The 19,643-nt window shown below is 33.4% G+C and overlaps 1 protein-coding gene across 1 annotated transcript in view; it reads right to left on the bottom strand.

The window, feature by feature from the left end:
* LOC145245915 (collagen alpha-6(VI) chain-like) overlaps positions 1–19,021 on the bottom strand; it is a 40,510-nt gene extending 21,489 nt beyond the window's left edge. Inside the window, exons 1-5 of the mRNA XM_080107657.1 lie at positions 17,093–19,021; positions 7,763–8,326; positions 4,718–4,774; positions 3,612–3,659; positions 1,014–1,070 (exon numbers count right to left, since the gene is read on the bottom strand). Coding sequence (XP_079963783.1) covers positions 1,014–1,070; positions 3,612–3,659; positions 4,718–4,774; positions 7,763–8,303 — 703 coding nt within the window. The 5' untranslated portion in view covers positions 8,304–8,326; positions 17,093–19,021. The remainder of the gene's footprint in view (positions 1–1,013; positions 1,071–3,611; positions 3,660–4,717; positions 4,775–7,762; positions 8,327–17,092) is intronic.
* Positions 19,022–19,643: the final 622 nt, after the last annotated feature.

The following is a 19,643-nucleotide window of genomic DNA, read 5'->3' as shown; positions in this document are numbered from 1 at the left end:
CAACATACATCTCCAAACAACGCCGGGCACCCAGGCTAGTAAAATATAAATATAAGAAATATCTCAAATATAAATATAAGAAATAACTCAAAAGTCAAGTTCTCAAAGATTCTGGTCTACATTAAGTGTTCTCCAGTTTCCTACAAGGGAGAATGGGAGGATTTTGTAACATCTTGCAATATTACGTTATCTACTTAAGAGAAATTCAGCAGTTTCATTCTTTCTATGTAGAGCTCCTCTAGCTGAAAAACAGACATCATCGCAAATTTGATGTTAACTAGTACTTCATATACACAAACAGATTTTTAACAACGCATTCACAAAATACTTTATTGTAACGAACAAACTTTTCATTAATAATTCACGTAATTATTTTGTCCTAATTTTCACGAAAGAAATAATTTAATGAACATAATTTTGTCATTTAAATTATATACTAATCTAATATGTAATTAAGAGACAAAATTTTCTTCGCATCTTTTATGATTAATAGGAGAGCACATACAACTATGGTATTTAGTTTTGTTTCCATATAAAGATATGGTTATTAACCGACTATGTTCCTAAAGTTATTTTTTTCCGATCGATTTTATCGATTATATAATCCGGAACCATATTTTAATTTTACTTTATGCAAACATGTTCTATAATTTAATCGAATTTCAATCGATTGTATCGATTACATAATATATCCATATTTCTATTTACCTAAATATGTTCTTAAATTTTTTTTTATTTTAGTCGATTTTATCGATTATATACTATATTTGAATCTATATTTTAATTTTATTTTAGCCAAGTATATTGTTATTTTTCTACAATTTCCAATTGATTTAATTGATCACATACTATATTCGAATGTATATGTTTATTTTACTCTATTCAAATATATTGTTAAATTATTAACAACCGGTTTATTCTATGATAATAGAAATACTTCTGTAACACTATTATTAATAATAAATACAATTTGTTGCTTATGTTTAATTACCCAAATAAGAAAAGTTACTTACGCCAATAGCAATCTTTATTACTTCCACACTGGTTCTTCCATATACACGTTGGGCATACTTTAAAAGATTAGAAGAGATTAGAAGATTAAAAATATAATTTTATGTAAAACAATATCGACATAGAAATGTAATCAACAGTAATTTTTGTTCTTATTCTGAAGAAATATCGTGTTTAAATATATTTGATTGCAAATGTTTATCTACAGTACTATTTGTTTGGCCCATTTTTTTTTTTTTTGCTTACGAGTGTATACCTATTGAGCCTATTATATATCTACAGTACTATGGGCACTGTTCTTTAAAAAGTATTAATACATTTAATAATACATTAAACTAGACTCTGCTCTTTAGACTCAAGGTCTAATTCCCTCTCTAAATTATATATATATATATATATATATATATATATATATATATATATATATATATATATATATATATATATATATATACATGGATTTAAACGATGCAAAATAACATCTACGAAATTTAGTTGCTTTTTAAATATTCAAATATCATAATGATTTCCCCTTTCTCTTCTGTATTTTTGAACATTTAATGATCCAATAAAAGTTAATACATTTGTATTTTTGGCATCTGTTCGATCTTTTCGTATGTTGATGTTTTCTCTCTCGAATATTGAGCATTTCTTTACAAAGATTGAATCTGTAAATATTCCCATTTTTATATTGATATTTATATAATACTATTTTCATTATATATATATATATATATATATATATAGAGAGAGAGAGAGAGAGAGAGAGAGAGAGAGAGAGACAGAGAGATACAGAGATAATTATGTATATAGATATCTGTGCAGTGTGCATATATATTATATTAGAAAAATTGTTACAAAATTGTGAACGATGGAGGATAATTAATTGAAATAAATATCACCAGTGATGTTGGATTCATTTGGTTTTGAATACTGAAATAAAAAGAAAAAAAGTATTAATAACATGAATGTTTTACACGGAAATACGTATATTAATATAAAAGCGTACATATGCGAACACATACACATTATATATATATATATATATATATATATATATATATATATATAAATATATATATATAAATATATATATATATATATATAAATATATATATATATATATATATATATATATATATATATATGTTAATACAGTCATATTATGCTATGATGTCCAGACCGTTTCAATCATATTAGATATCACCAGGCAAGAAAAACTAAGGTAGAAAAAAACTAAAAAGGTTTAACACCTTTCCCAATTTTGAAAAGAAAGAATTCGCCATGAATGGCGATGGATGAAATCTGAGTTCTTATCTCAATATGAATAATAACTCAAATTTCATCCATCGCCATTCATGGCGAACTCTCTTTTTTCAAAATTGGAAAAGGTGTTTAACCTTTTTAGTTTTTGTACCTTAATTTTTCTTGCCTGATGAAATCAAATATGATTGAAACGGTCTGCACATCGTAGCAAGATATGACTGTATTTACATAAAAAATAAAAAATATATAACTTGCTCTCTTACGATTGAGGACTATCAACGACCCTTGTTGAAATTCAATTATTTTTCAATTTTGGATACCTTCCCACCGAAAAATAAGTATATATATATATATATATATATATATATATATATATATATATATATATATATATATGCTTGTTTATATATATACAATTTTCAAAAAACACAAATTAGACAAAAGTGGCTTTAATGAAGGGTGGGGCAAGGAAAAACAGGTCTATCAATACATCTGATGTACCCCCCTTTTGTCAACTAAACCCTTAGTGCAACCGAAAATATTAATTATTTTGAAAGAAACTACGTCGGACTTTCTGTTTCGTCGTCTACTTCTCTCTCCTCTACTTCTACAACGACAGTCGCTAATGAAACAAATAATACGCGAGAATTTGCCTGACTCAGAAACGAAGACTATCCACACTCAGAAATCGACCGTGTTATATGCCCATAGACCCACTCGTATGCAAATGAGTACAGATCTCAGGTTCGGTCCAGTCGCGCATGTGCAGTGCTATTTCTGCGCCTTTCATCATGATATTCGTCTCGTCAAACATAGTCTACAGATACACATATATTGCCAATGGCAGAGGGGGGTGGGAGAAATTGTAAAACTTTAATGGCTTTAACTGTGATTCTTTTCAGATGAGAAACGCCAGACGTGATAACATTAAACGCCAGACGTAATAACATTAAAGGTATGAAAACTTCGAATGAGGATAGGGGTCTAAATTTGTACTTTTGAGAAATAAAAAATCCAACAGCGTGCTCAATCAAAAAGAGCTCAATATGTATAATTATTTAATCTCTCTTCTTGTCTCTTTCAATTTCTCCTCTCTCTCTCTTTCTCTCTCTCTCTCTCTCTATATATATATATATATGCACTCTCTTTCTCATACACATTCACTCTCTCTCTCACACACATGCATATATATAAACACACACGCACACACACACATATATATATATACATATGTATATGTACATATATAAACACACACGCACACACATATATGTATATGTGTGTGAATTCAAAACTTTCTAGATATATTCCAAAGTTTGGTTTACTTACCTAACTCAAAACAGTAGCTGTGTCCCGACAACATCTATTGCAGCATTTCATGCCTGAAAAATAAATATGAAAAATTCAATCTTGGTGTCAAATGATTATAGAAAAATGAATGAAATTATACAGTGAGGAAAATTCGTTTTCATTTCTTAATAAAGACTAACTCATCCCTAGCCAGGTATAATAAGTCAGCATAATAAAATTTAGACACACACACACACACACACACACACACACATATATATAGTCATCCACATACAGTACTGTTTCGCTATTTCACAGTTCATCAGTGCGACTAGACAGGCAACTACCTCAAGCCTGGTTTGAAACCCGACCGTCTATACGACAGTCAAGGCTCCTACTCTTTATTTGTTTTTACATAAGCAGTAATATTTTGCTACACATTCATGAGCGTGTTTCGGTTAGCTAATTAGATATCCCTTTAGGCGATACAGTTTTTTGCTTTTGTATAAGCTGTATCGCTACTGGCAACTAGCTAACCGAAACATGCTCATGACTGTGTAGCAACATATTGCTGTTTATGTAAAAACAAATAAAGAGTATACCCTGCTCTACTTGTGTATGGCGCACTCTCGTATTAACCTCGTTAAACTTCATTCGTTACTTAATCTCTGGAAAACAATTACCTCAGATTATATATATATAGGTACTTAATAATTATTACAGTAAAAAAAGTTATGTCAGCCCCTTTAAGAAACTTGTTTCTTATCGTTGAGCACTTTCAGTTGAAATAAGTCAGTCAACTTAGCTCATATGCGCAGATCGTCATATGATTAGACCACTCTGACTGACCTTAAAAGAATTTAAAGAACATAAATGTTTAAATCTCAACTGTATCGCGGTTAACGGTAGCCGAATGGTTCGGGTCTTTGTTAATGAAGCCAGACACGACTTCCGTTGCCGGGTTTGAATCTCTCGACTGGTGTTAATCGTGACACCCTGCACTGATTATTTCCGAAAGGATGAAACACTAGTGTCTGTATGTATTTAACAATTATAAATTTAAATTGTTTATTTATTTTTTTTTAAATTTAATTTCTATTTATTTTATTTTTTTGTCTGTGTAAATGTTTTTTTGTACGTTTTTGCTTACCTGGTAGACATTTGCAGCCCTTTGTACATTTCATGCATGGTGGTCTGGGTATCAAATCTGTAAAAAAAAAAAAAAAGAAAAAAAAAGAAAAGAAAAAAGTATGTTATAGAAAAAAATCACCCTAATTATCACACAAGCAACCCACAAACATCACATATAAAATTAGATCTATTTATGCAACTAGGATAGGCCAGCGAGAAACCCGGGACACAAAAGTATTATCAGAACGGATTGGTGACACACTCTTTTTGAGCCGATGTTACCCGGCACATTGAAAAGAATATTAAACAAAAAATAATTATCTGTAAAAATATTTTAAACAATTCGTGTAACTTAAATTAATATACTGCGAAATATTTGAACCTAGCGATGCTGGTAGCAGTAAAGAAGACTTGACACCAAGAAGTTTATCTCTTCCGACTCTGTCTATCACATAAGTAATCAAAACAGAAGCCGATAAGCGGACAAAATATCTAAATGTAAACATGATTGAAAATTAAAATTCTTCTTTGGCAAACAAGAACCGATAGATGTCGATGACGAATGAAGAAAGAAACGCTTCTGTGTAGTTGCTGATTCCAAGCATAGAAATAGGAAGGAATCTCAGTTTACTTCATCTATATATATATAAAAGCGAAAATGTGTGTATATATGTATGTATGTCCGCCAAAAACTTTCGACAGACAGAACAAAAATTCACAAATTTGGTCTCCGGACGACAAATCTCGATGTTTTGGCGCAAAAGGTCAACTCTAAGTTATTCAGCCGCCCGTTTTTCTACGGGGGGGGGTGCAAAAAATGACATTTTAACGATATTTATACGTAATTTAATAAACGCTTAGTCATGTCACGTGACCTTGACGTCACCAAGCTGTAATGGCGGTTTGTATATAAAAACATTTCATATAATTAGAGGTTGTTATCGATAAAAAGGCGACTATCATACATATTGCAATATTAACTTACATGTTATGAAAACGTTACCAAAGTTATTAGTAGGTTAAAAATAGTTAGATACGATAGTTAAACTAAAAATAACAAGCCAAACATGTGAAGTAAAAAAAAGTATGCTTAAAAATATTAACGATCGATGGTTTTATAAAAAAACAAAGCCAAACGATATTTCTTTTTTTAGTAACACTATTTCTCTTTAGAGTAAGGAAGCCGAAGAGAGAGAGAGAGAGAGAGAGAGAGAGAGAGAGAGATCAATTTACTTCATCTATATATATATAAATCTCACTTTTCTGTTGAAATTTATGTATGTATGTATGTATGTATGTATGTATGTATGTCTGCCTTAAACTTTTGACAGAGGTGACGGATGTTCACGAGATCGGTATTATTTTGAACCCGACGTCTCGGACGACAAATATCGAAAAATTGGCCAAAAACAATAAAACCTTCACTCTCAACTGGGCAGTTTTCTACAAGGAAAGGTCGATTTTTTTGCGAGCCATTTTTGCAAGTCATCGTATCGGTTGGATTAACTTTGCTTAATTTTTACGTTCCGAATTTCCGGTCGCGTCATGGAGATTTTGTTTCACTTTTTTCCACCTTCGCGTCACGGGTTCGAGCTTGTCTGCCTAGCACTACTTTTGTATTTTTTGCTCCCCCCCCAAAAAAAACCCGGGCAACGCCGGAAACCCAGGTTAGTATACAATATAATGATACTACATTATTTATGTTATGAATAAGTCTGTAAAGAAATTTAAGGAAAGTAGAAGTCAATTTGCCTGCGCAATTCGGTATGTGAAAGCCGGGACTCTTTTTTAAGTATATATATATATATATATATATATATATATATATATATATATATATATATATGGCTGAAGGTTAATCGAAAGACCAATCAAGGTTTGAAATACAACAAACTCCTCTGGCTGAACGTCTATCGGAAAACCAATCGGGGCTTGAAACACAAAAAGCACTTCTGACTGAATGTTGAAGTTGCTATGGTAAGTGACAGCTTATCATAAGAAACCGTTTGTTAGAAGAAATCGTATCTATAAAACGTGAATGTGGCAAAAGTTGCTATGGTAACCAATAGGCAATAAGAAAAAAAAACTGTCGCTCCGTTCCTTACATTTTCTGAGAATTTTTGAACACAATAATTTCATTACAACTTTTGTTTTTCTGAATGAAAATTGAAAACATTTTTAAATATATAATGAAGAAGGTGGTCTATGAACTGTAAAAATTGTTTGAAATTTGGTCACAAAATGAGTGAGCGGTGAAGCTTTAAAGCAGTTCTAAATGAGTAAAACTACCACTTAACCATATATTCAAACACTACCGTGTTTGAATTATATATGCAATGACTTGGTTGATATCGACATTAATTATAGCGATTTAATGATAAAAATTGTGTTAATTACAAAAAAAGCCTATCTTAAAATATTACTTTCATTAATTTTAAAGTTGTAACAGAGTACGGATGCGCGTATGGATGCAGCGGTATACGACAGCTAATGTATGCAAATGTCATAGCCGTGTGCGAGGTGGCGTTACAGTGAAGAATAACAAAAGAAGAAGAAGAAGAAGAAGAAGAGGAAGAAATAAAACGATTATGATAAAAGAAAAACGTGGACCGAAAAGGACAGAAATAGACGTGTTACACATGCGGCCCGAGAGCGACGGGAAAAGATACGCCCTTAACATGACTGGACAAAGGCAGAGTAACGTGTTCGACACGACAGCGTCTTTTTAAGTACATTGGATTACGAGAAGACTTTTCAACAACAGACAAGGTTTTATTCTTGAAGTACCTGTAAATCTTTTGTTTCAACTGAAAAAAATATAGTGAGTAGAATGCTTTTCTTTTGTTTGCTTCTCTGCGACTGTTTGTATACAACGTGTGGGTATAAATTTTAACAGGTGCGTAACGTTACATAGTTAAGTAGATTCAATAAAAACTATTACTTTTAAAAATTAATATATTTTATATTGAAAGATATGAAATGTAAGTTATTCATTTCAAAAAATACTTAAAACAAAATCTGAAAGTCGCCAGATGGCTTTTGTATAACAGAGTTAAAAACCTACCTCTACATACTTGAGCCAATACTCTCAACATGGCTCGTTTCAATCTCCAGAACCATGTCATAATCACGTAGGTATATTTCGGGTAACTGGCGATGAGGTACATTTCATGCTTATTAACTTTTGGCCTAATACCGACAGCAAAAACGGTGGCTTTGCGGTGTAATCGTTCCGCGTAGTACTTTGTCTTCCATGGGAATCTTGAGCGACCATCTGAACAAACGATAGCATAATTGCAGAATCTTGGCCTGTCACCTCTTAAAGTAGTGAACGAATATTCCACCAGGTATCTCAACGCTTTGTGGGTAAATGTTGGTCCTCCTTTGTAATGATAGCGGAGAAGATTGCAGACAAACAGAAGATCTAGTTTATCGTCGAATGCGTCCAGATCGTAGTGGACGAAAACGTCCAATGCGAATGTGATAATTCCGATGCGTGCTTTTCCATTTGCAATGTCGATACTCTTGATGAAAAACATTACAGAATCAACCATCTGGTTAAACTTCTTAGGCAAGATACTTCCTGACTCATCAACCGCAAACATAAAGTCACCTCGAATATCGCATTCTGTAAATGAGAGCAAAACAATAAACATTAGTTGAGTTTTTCATTATCCCGTTATTGTATTTCTGCTATGTTTAAAAGAATGCCGACGCACTAAGTAATATGCATATATCTTAATACCGTAGTATCTTTACCCTGCCAGTACATAGCCTCTCCATCATCAAGACTCCTACAGTGCCTCCACGTTGGGCACACACGGTAACTGGGTACCTTGCGGCCCCAGGTTAAACCTGTAGGAGATCTCGGAGTAATAGGGGACTCCAGAGGTAGTGCGTTATGGCCCACCGATGTGTGAACACGCCCTGGTACACTACCACCCCCTACTCTACTGTCTTGTGGGTACCATTGATTGGGCGAAGACTTGGGAAACCGACCTCAAAATCAAACACCACTGCCTTGTGGGCCGTATCACAACAAGATGGGAACTCTGACTTCAAATCCTACTGCTGCCTTGCAGTTTTCCTTAAAAGGCTATGGAACCTCATCTAGGAAGAAAAGGCGTAGTAGTGGACACGTTAGAGCGACTGTCTACCTCACTGAGATTACTTTCGGCCAGAAACTGCAGTCTTATCTGCTGCCAGTCGTCGCGGGTTCGCTCCACTGGAAATGAGTATAAGCATAAGGGTGTTTATCTGATGCGCAACAGATACTACACCTACACTGCACAAGCAAGTTAAGAGCCAAGGTGGAAAGTCCTGTTCCGAAGGATAAAGCACTGAGGCCCCGACTAGTCATCATCAAGGCTGACGGACTGCATGAAGATTATGATGAGTATCTTTACCATACGTGTCACGGTTTCTAGAATATAAAGTATACGATCGAGAGATTCTATTTATTAAAAAGGAGGATAGAAAGTGATAATAATAAAAATTGAAAAAAGTGAAAATAACATACTACGAGCATTAAATTATTAGTATATATATATATATATATGCCATTTAATGTCCGTAGGGCTATGACAACAGAATATTCTTATCATTGTTTTGACTGTTGAGTAAATATCCGACACAGTTTAAGGATAACCTCTTACCTGCGCGTGTAATTGTGAGGCTAGGGTTGCACAATCCCAACCACACCTCTCCTAAATCAGAACTCGTTGAGTCCAGTACAACTGTTTATCACACAATACAACGTTCGGTTTTTTTTTTCTGATGAAAATGTTCAAATGTATCGTGTTGAACTCTATTCACTGCGTCACGAGTCCTTGTGCAAGGATTGTGGTGCAGCGGATCAAAGTTCCCGATGATTGTATAACGAATGCCGACAGCTCACTTAGGAACGCTGATCATGAAGTAATAATGGTTGAAATCGCCCTAAACTCTAGTGCCAAAACTGAAGAGCCAGTGCTTAAAACAACGAGACATTATAAAAAGGCTGACTGGGAAGCCATCAGAGATCTTATCAGATATGCCCCATAGGGAAATCCTGCTGAACAATGCACAAACGAGACCACTGAATGGTTCAAAGCTGCAATCGAAGCGCATGTTCCCATGCGGAAATTTAATAGTAAGCCCCACTCTCCCCAATGGTTTACTTCGACTTGCGCAACTGCCATTGCTCAAATGCAGCATGCATACCGCAGATTTAACCGACATAAGTCCAGTTCAGACATACAGAAGTACATAGAAGCTAGAAGTAACGTTAAGAAAGAAATAGCGACATCTAAGAGAGAATTTACGGAAACCACTAAAAAAATTCATCGAAGCACAAAAAACTAGGAACTCGATACGTGAACTAATATTAAAATTTCCATAACATGAATAATAGTAATAAATAATGATAATAAAACTTAACTATGATCAAAAGTACACTAGCATTTAAGCCTGGCGTTGCCCGGGTGTTTGGAGGTGTAGTTTGAGCAAAATAAGTAAAAAAAAAGGCGGTAATTTTTTAAAACTTTGACTACTACGATATTTTCCCATTGACTACCGTACACTCATAAACCCTTATCCTCGAGTGGCATCCGGGCCTTGTTAAGTGGTAACTCCTTTGTAAAAAAAAACTAGGAAAATAGCTTTTTCTTTGTAGCCTCGAATGTAACCATCCATTTTTAATCCATTCTCCACAAACTGATAGTCATTATCTAAGACTGCAAGCATTATCTTAGGTGTGTGACTGAATACCGAGAATAGAGCATGATGTGGTCACATCAAATATACTAATCTCAATCGCGATTTCATTCTCTGGGTTGTCTATGAAGATAAGAAAAAATAAACGTATACAAATCAGCCTTTGGGGAACACCTATATTTATGTGATGTTCTTTGAATGTACAGTTATCGAGAACGATCTACATTTTTCTTTTACAAAGTAAGAATAGAATTATATTAAATATTTGTCCAGTAATACCGTACAAGTATATTTGGTACTTCTGCAGTTTAAATCCCGTTTTTTTGCGAGTCTCGACGGAAACCACCAAATTAGCAGAACAGAAGATGTCTTAATTATATATAAATATATATTTATCTCTTCTCTTCTATATATATATATATATATATATATATATATATATATATATATATATATATATATATATATATATATATATATATAAATAAAATGAACTCATTTTTTCCCGCAGTGCTCTGTGGCGTAGTGGTTAGCGTGCTGGACAATTCACATTATATTTTCACGTTCGCGCCGACCTACCGTAGTCGTTTTTTTTTCCTAAACAACTGGAATGGACTTTTCTTGGTGGCCGAACTGTTAACGTTGCAGATGTTTGTTTTTTTTTTTTTTCACACTTTATTTTCCTACTTTTACTCATGACTCCAGGTTTGATCCTTCCTACTTACCTACCATAACATTTTTTTAAAACTCCCCCCCCCCGTCCCGGAAACAAACACTCGGGCAACGCCGGGTACCCCCGCTAGTATATCATAAAATAAATATAGATTATTATTTTCAAAATAGGGGATGTAGGTATAGGTAGATAAGAAGCTAATAGACCAAGACATGTCAGCGTGTATTTAAATGAAAATTTCGAAGTTCAAACAGGAGGGGATGTAGGTATAAGTAGATAAAAAGCGAATAGACCAAGCGTGTCAGCGTGTATTCAAATGAAAATTTCTAAGTCCAAACAAGAGGGGATGTACATAGACCAATAAAAGTCAGAAATTTTCATTTGAATACACACTAAGTTCAAACAAGAGAGGATGTAGATATCCGTAGATTAGAAGCTAATAGCCCAAGACAAATCAAAGTGTATTCAAATGAAAATTTCTAAGTCCAAACAAGAGGGGATGTAGGTATTGGTAGATCAGAAGCGAAGAGACCAAGGCACATGAGCGTGTATTTAAATGAAAATTTCTTAGTTCAATCAAGAGGGGATGTAGGTATTGGTAGATAAGAAGCTACATTGCCAAGAAAAGTCAGCGTGTATTTAAATGAAAATTTCTAAGTTCAAACAAGAGGGGATGTAGGTATAGGTACATGACCAAGACAAGTCAACGTGTATTCAAATGAAAATTTCTTAAGTCAAACAACAGGGGATGTAGCTAGATAAGAAGCTAATAGACGAAGACAAGTCAGCGTGTATTTAAATGAAAATTTCCAAGTCCAAACAAGAGGGGATGTAGGTATTGGTAGATCAGAAGCGAAGAGACCAAGGCATGTGAGCGTGTATTTAAATGAAAACTTCCAAGTTCAAACAAGAGGGGATGTAGGTATACGTAGATCAGAAGCAAATAGACCAAGACACCTGAGCATGCATTCAAATGAAAATTTCAAAGGCCAAACAGTAGGGGATGTAGGTATAGGTAGATGAGAAGCTAATAGACTAAGCCAGGTGAACGTGTATTCAATTGAAAATCTCTAAGTCCAAACACGAGTGGATGTAGGTATAGGTAGATGTGAATCCTATAGACCAAGACAAGTCAATGTGCAATTAAATTAAACATTTCTAAGTCCAAAGAAGATGGAATGTTGGTATAGGTAGATGAGAAGCTAATAGACCAACACATGTAAGCGTGTACTCAATTGAAAATTTCTAAGTTCAAACAATAGAGGGTGTAGTTATAGGTAGAGGAGAATGCTATAGACCAAGACATGTCAGCGTGTATTCAAATGAAAATTTCTAAGTTCAAACAACAGGGGACGTAGGTATAGGTAGATGAGAAGCTAATAGACCAAGAAATGTCTGCGTTTATTCAAATCAAAATTTCAAAAGGCCAAACAGTAGGGGATGTAGGTATAACTAGATGGGAAGCTAATAGACCAGGACAGTTCAACGTGTATTCAATTGATAATTTTTAAGTCCAAACAAGAGTGGATGTAGGTATATGTAGATGACACTCCTATAGACCAAGAGATGTCAATGTGTATTCAAATGAAAATTTCTAAGTCCAAACAAGAGGGTATATAGGTATAGGTAGATAAGAAGCTAATAGACCAAGACATGTCAGCGTGTATTAAAATGAAAATGTCTAAGTTCAAACAACAGGGGATGTAGGTATAGGTAGATAAGAAGCGAATAGACGAAGGCATGTCAGCATGTATTCAAATGAAAATTTCTAAGTTCAAACAACAAGGCATGAAGGTATAGGTAGATAAAAGCTACATGACGAACAAGTAAACGTGTATTCAAATGAAAATTTCAAAGTCCAAACAAGAGGGGATGTAGCTATAGGCAGATAAGAAGCTAACAGACAAAGACAAGTCAACGTGTATTTAAATGAAAATTTCAAAGTTCAAACAGGAGGGGATGTAGATAGACGAAGACAAGTCAGCGTGTATTCAAATGAAAATGTCTAAGTTCAAACAAGAGAGGATGTAGATATCCGTAGATTAGAAGCTAATAGCCCAAGACAAGTTAAAGTGTATTCAAATGAAAATTTCTAAGTCCAAACAAGAGGGGATGTAGGTATACGTAGATCAGAAGCAAATAGACCAAGCCACCTGAGCGAGCATGCATTCAAATGAAAATTTCAACGGCCAAACAGTAGGGGATGTAGGTATAGGTAGATGAGAATCCTATAGGCCAAGGCAAGTCAACGTGTATTCACATTAAAATTTCTAAGTCCAAACAAAAGGGGGCGTAGGTATAGGTAGATGAGAATCCTATAGGCCAGATTATCTCAGATTGTATTCAATCTTCTCTTCTCTATATAAATAAAATGAACTCATTTTTTCCCCTCCGACTTTGACGTTTATAGGACTGCACCTGTATACATTTGGTGCAGCCGTATCATTCACAAACTGAATCACGACATCTGCCGTATGTTATAGGGTTATTACATATCAAGGATCTCGCTGATCACAGTTTCCTATATTCTGTCTGGTGAGAGTCCACTGTAAAAATCGGTTACATTTAATGGAAGTAGTAAAGTAAACTCTCTCTAACAAATTCCTCCTACCACAGCCACTCACTTACACCGTACCAGAACGTTCACAGGAGACATTTAAAACCGATCACCGGTTAGAATTTATCTAAAAACTGGACTGGACTGACACTGAAACGAACCACGCTTACTTTGCCATTGGTTAGCATAAAACATAAACACAATTTATAAAGCATTTATTATAATAAAATTAGATTCAAACAGAACACAATCCGTTACCTGGAATTGAATTCACATTTACATTACTTCGATTTCGTTAAAACCCGCGTGGTTAAAGTTTAATGAAAACCTAAATTGACATTTACTTGAAACGCACCAAACTTACTTACTTACACAAACACAACTTCCGTTTCGCTCTTACCTTACGTGCTTTTTTGCTTTCTTTCTTTCTTTCTTACCTTTCGTTGTCTTTTTGCTTTATGGGTGATGGTGGTGGGGGTACTTCGCTATCTTTATCTTTCCTTTCGGTCTTTCCTTCTTTCTTTCTTTTCTCTCCATTTTCTGCTCTTTCCATTGTTAAAACGAAACGAAACAACCGGATATTCCAGGTTTTACTTACACTCTATCACTCTACGACTATTACTTGTGTATCCAACTCTATTTGTGCCAGTAAAAAAAAACTAGCATTTATTGCTTTTGGTAATAATTATTAATTGCTTATTTGTTTTGTTTTTCACCCTTTTTTTAGACTAACCATTCTTTAATCTCACTATAAAATCGATTTTTCCAACTACATTTTAGGTGGGGGGGGGCATTCCAACCTCCGAAGGGGCTTTGTATTACTGTACACATAGATTCGAAAAAGTTGTCAAAAAAACAAAAAAATTACATAACAAATAAATGTTCTCAAAGCCAAGATCAGTTACTTTTCTGCCAAACTGGATATCTTCTTCGTGTTTTTATTCAATGTAACATATTTATTCGGCTCGGAAACCATACAGTGTTTACCGATGTATTCGAAAATTCAGGAAGGCGTCTCACACCGTAAGTATAGAAAAAGGTGTTATAAATAAAAAAAATAGACAAAATACTATTAAAAACACGCCGAATATATGTCAACCTATGTCGCATTAACATGTATTGAGCGAGTTTTTAACAGTATTTCATTAGGTTTTTTATTTATAACATCTTTTCCCAATTCAATGTAACATGTTTATTCAGCTCGAAAACCATACAGTGTTTACCGATGTATTGGAACATTCAAGATGACGTCTGATTCTCTCTTTAACACGGTAAGTGTGGGAAAAAATGTTATACATTTTGTATAGTTTTTTATTTATAACACCTTCTTCCATACTTACACTGTTAATGAGGGTGTGAGACGCCATCTGGAAATTTCGAATACATCGGTAAACACTGTATGGTTTTCGAGCTGAATAAATATGTTACATTGAATAAAAACACGAAACATATATCTATCCAGTTTGGCAGAAAAGTAACTTATCTTGGCTTTGATAACATTTATTTTTTATATATTTTTTTTTTTTTTTTTTCACAACTTTTTCGAATCTATGTGTACAGTAATACAAACCGTTTTATATAGATAAAGTACAATTGTTGAAAAGTACAATTGTTGAATGTTACTGTTTTGATTATATTCGTTGTGGGGGGGGGACAATTAAATAATTAAGAAAGATTAAAATGAAGCGAAATTTAAGTTTCCGTTCCATTTTTACAACAACCGTAAAACAGTGCATACTCAGCAAGTTTTATCGTATTTTATTTATTTTTTTGCATAACTAATGATGGAAGTATTTTTCTGTTTATTTTCTTAACATCTGTTAAATAAAAAAATAATTTGTACATTCTCTTGAAAAAAAGAATCAAACTTTTCTCTACTTTCACATGTGTTCCATTTTAACAAACTGAGCCACAGCAACGCGTGACCGGGTACAGCTAGTTGTAAATATCTAAGTCCAAACAAGAGGGGACGTAGGTATAGGTAGATGACAATCCTATAGGCCAGATCATCTCAGATTGTATTCAATTGAAAATTTCTAAGTCCAAACAAGAGGGGACGTAGGTATATGTAGATGAGAATCCTATAGGGCAAAGCATCTCAGATTGTATTCAATGGAAAATTTCTAAGTCCAAACAAGAGGGGACGTAGGTATAGGTAGATGAGAATCCTATAGACCAAAGCATCTCAGCGTGTATTCAATTGAAAATTTCTAAGTCCTAACAAAAGGGGGCGTAGGTATAGGTAAATGAGAATCCTATAGGCCAAGGCAAGTCAACGTGTATTCAATTGAAAATTTTTAAGTCCAAACAAAAGGGGACGTAGGTATAGGTAGATGAGAATCCTATAGGCCAAGGCAAGTCAACGTGTATTCAATTGTAAATTTCTAAGTCCAAACAAGAGGGGACGAAGGTATAGGTAGATGAGAATCCTATAGGCCAAGGCAAGTCAACGTGTATTCAATTGTAAATTTCTAAGTCCAAACAAGAGGGGACGTAGGTTGGTATAGGTAGGTGACAATACTATAGACCAAGGCAAGTCAACGTGTATTCAAATGAAAATTTCTAAGTCGAAAAGGGGACGTAGGTATAGGTAGATGAGAATCCTATAGACTAAGGCAAATCAACGTGTATTCAATTGAAAATTTCTATGTCCAAACAAGAGGTGACGTAGGTATAGGTAGATGAGAATCCTATAGACCAAGGCAAGTCAACGTGTATCCAATTGAAAATTTCTAAGTCCAAACAAGAGGGGATGTAGGTATAGGTAGATCAGGAGCTACTAGACCAACACATGTCAACGTGTATTCAATTGAACTTTCCAAGTTCAAAACAGTGTAAGTAAGTGTCTGGAAGTGACCGATCGACGCCTACTGCCATGTTGGGTACATGTAGGCGTCGCAAAATGCCTTCTAATTTGTAGGCACATCGGGAATTAGTTTTTGTTCTGTTCTTTCTCTGGACCGTGTAGGTTGGCGTCTGGAAGTGCCCAGTCGATGCCTTCTGTTACCTTGGCATATCAACGTGTATTCAAGTTAAAACTTCTAACTTCAAAACGGGAGTTTGGTACCGGTAAATGAGAAGCTTATCAATCTAGATATGCTGGAATTTTTCAGTTCGCATATAGGGGATGGCAAGGCGGGGAGTAGTGATAAAGAATAAGAAAAGAGAGATAGACAGATCTAGATAAATACAGAGGTATAAAGAGAGACAGGCAAGGGAGATAAATTTCATGATTCAACTTATATGCTAATAAGAAATAGTTGGTGTATCAGGAACACAAGCATTGTTTTTACTGGTTAATTTTACATCAGAATACACTTTTAGATTTTATGTAGATTTTTTTTCTATAGGGAACATGCAAATAGCACACATAACATCTAGACATATGAATATATACATAAAACAATTATAGTTATGAGATATATCTGAACTAATCCAAAAAGACAATAATAATGAATATCATCACTTACCTTGGAAAAATATCCAGGCTGTATGCCTACTCACATTCCATCAAACACCAGAAAATTATGATCCATTGCTTGGTTGATTTTTTTTATTTTTATTTTTTTCATACACATTTGTAATTGTGTCTTGCTTTATCAAGTATTTTTGTAGTTAATCTGTGATGTTGGGAGGTGTTAACATGAATCAATTTTGCTTAACATTTTTTTTATATATATTTTTTCAGTTTACAGAATCATTGCAGTACCAAGTCTGACACTGTAATTGCTTGAAAAGTATTGCATTGGGAAGGATTCTTTCTTTTTTTTTTTGAGGTGTGCGGGAATTTCAGTAGGGGAAGTTTCTACTGATTTCAGATTCCAACACAGGAAAGTTGTATTTTATTGTTTGTGCATTCTTTTATCAATTTCTTACAGATGTTTTTGTGTTATGAAAGTGAAAATGAATGACTTGCAAAGACATTTACATTTTTGCATTCTTTTTTTTTTTTTTTTTTTAATTCTTCACCTTTTTTGTTTTAATGTCCCAAGAGTGAACCAAGACGGATGAGTCTTATTCAGCAGAGTGGAAAAAAAAAAAAAAACAGGGTACCTTTGGTTGTCCTTAATGGATCTCTCCAGAGTATAATGTGTCGAAGTTATTGCCCAAATAAAGTGAGAACCATACCCCAAACCTAATGCAGAACTCTAGTTATGTATTGCACAGCTACAAGAGTTAACTTGTCTAGGATAAGTGCCATATAAATTTGCAAAACTCACTATATAGCTCTATTTATTAACTGATATGAACTTAAATTGCTGAACATGTCTCAAAAATTTTCTACAGAGCTCTACTCAGAAATGAGCACTTTCAAAGACAATTTGTCTAACATAATTTTGAAATATGTTTTTTAAAGTTACCATAGAGTTCTCAAATATATTAGGCACTCAAATAGGAAACTTGTTTCAAATACTTGTCATATATATATATTTTAAAAACTTACAGTATATCTATATTTACGTATTGACATTTAGGCTTTCAAAACATACTTCAGAGCTCTTCATGTTTTCTGAATTTTATGCTTTTGTCTACTAATGTATTGCGCACTCTCAAAGTATATTCGTGTAGCTGAATTGCCATACATGTTTTTTCAAAGTCTATATTTAGCTCTACTAATGTATTGAACTGTCAAAATAAATTTATGCAGTTGAAATGCCATATCTGTTTCTCAAATGTTTTATTTAGCTCTACTAATATATTGAGCACTCTGGAAGTATATTTGTCTAAAATAATTGCCAAAATGTTTCCAAATCTTACTACAAAGCTCTACAAATGCATTGAGCACTCTTAAAGTAAAATCGTCTTGCATAATTAAACAAAGCAATTTTTAAATTTACTACACAGCTATATTAAACTATGGAGCACATGCAAGCATCATTGGCATATATATATATTGTTTAAACCTACGAAAGAGCTTTACTCGAAGTAAATTTGTCTAGCATAAATGAGAAAAATTCTTTCAAATCTTTCCACAGAACTCTACCACAGTATTAAGCAGTCTGGTAATTACTTTTCCAGCATACTCGCAATACACAATTTTAAAACTCACTACGGAGATGTACTTATCTATTTTTCAGTCTCAAAGAAAATTTTGGATCGCATAACAGAAATTTGTATTTTTCAAATAACTCCAAAGATGAACTCATACTTTGAGCACTCTTAAAGGACATTTCTCTGCTATAAATGACAAATGTTTTCAAAACTAAATACAAAGCTTCGAAAAAAGAGCTGATATTATTACAAGTTACTTTTATTCAAATATCTATAAACGAGCGTTATATAAGAGTGCTCATTAAGACATAGAGCAGTATTTTTACTTATGAATTACACTTTAAATAGTGCTCAAAACTAGACAGAGCTGATATTATAAAACGTTTATTTTATTACAGGATAAATAAACATTAAGATTTAACCAGAGTTAAAGAAGAGTGCTCAATAAGACAGAGCAATAAACACATTTTATTTAGATTTTACTTAATAAATACACTTTAAATAAGTCCTCAACACTAGACAGAGCTGATATTATAAAACGTTTATTTTATTACAAGAGATACAAATATTAAGATTTAACTAGAGTTATATAAGAGTGCTCAATAAGACATAGAGTAATCCAGACATTTTATTTAGATTTTTACTTAATAATTACACTTTAAATAAGTGCTCAAAACTAGACAGAGCTGATATTATAAAACGTTTATTTTATTACAGGATAAATAAACATTAAGATTTAACCAGAGTTAAAGAAGAGTGCTCAATAAAACATAGAGCAATAAAGACATTTTATTTAGATTTTACTTAATAATTACACTTTAAATAAGTGCTCAAAACTAGACAGAGCTGATATTATAAAACGTTTATTTTATTACAAGAGATATAAATATTAAGATTTAACTAGAGTTATATAAGAGTGCTCAATAAGACATAGAGCAATAAAGACATTATTTAGATTTTTACTTATTAATTACACTTTAAATAGTGCTCAAAACTAGACAGAGCTGATATTATTCAACGTTTATTTTA

This window comes from Euprymna scolopes, chromosome 23 (genome assembly GCF_053919585.1).
Source record: "Euprymna scolopes isolate OS-2025 chromosome 23, ASM5391958v1, whole genome shotgun sequence".
In the NCBI taxonomy this organism is placed as follows: Eukaryota; Metazoa; Mollusca; class Cephalopoda; order Sepiida; family Sepiolidae; genus Euprymna; species Euprymna scolopes.
This window is presented reverse-complemented; position numbering and strand designations above follow the sequence as displayed.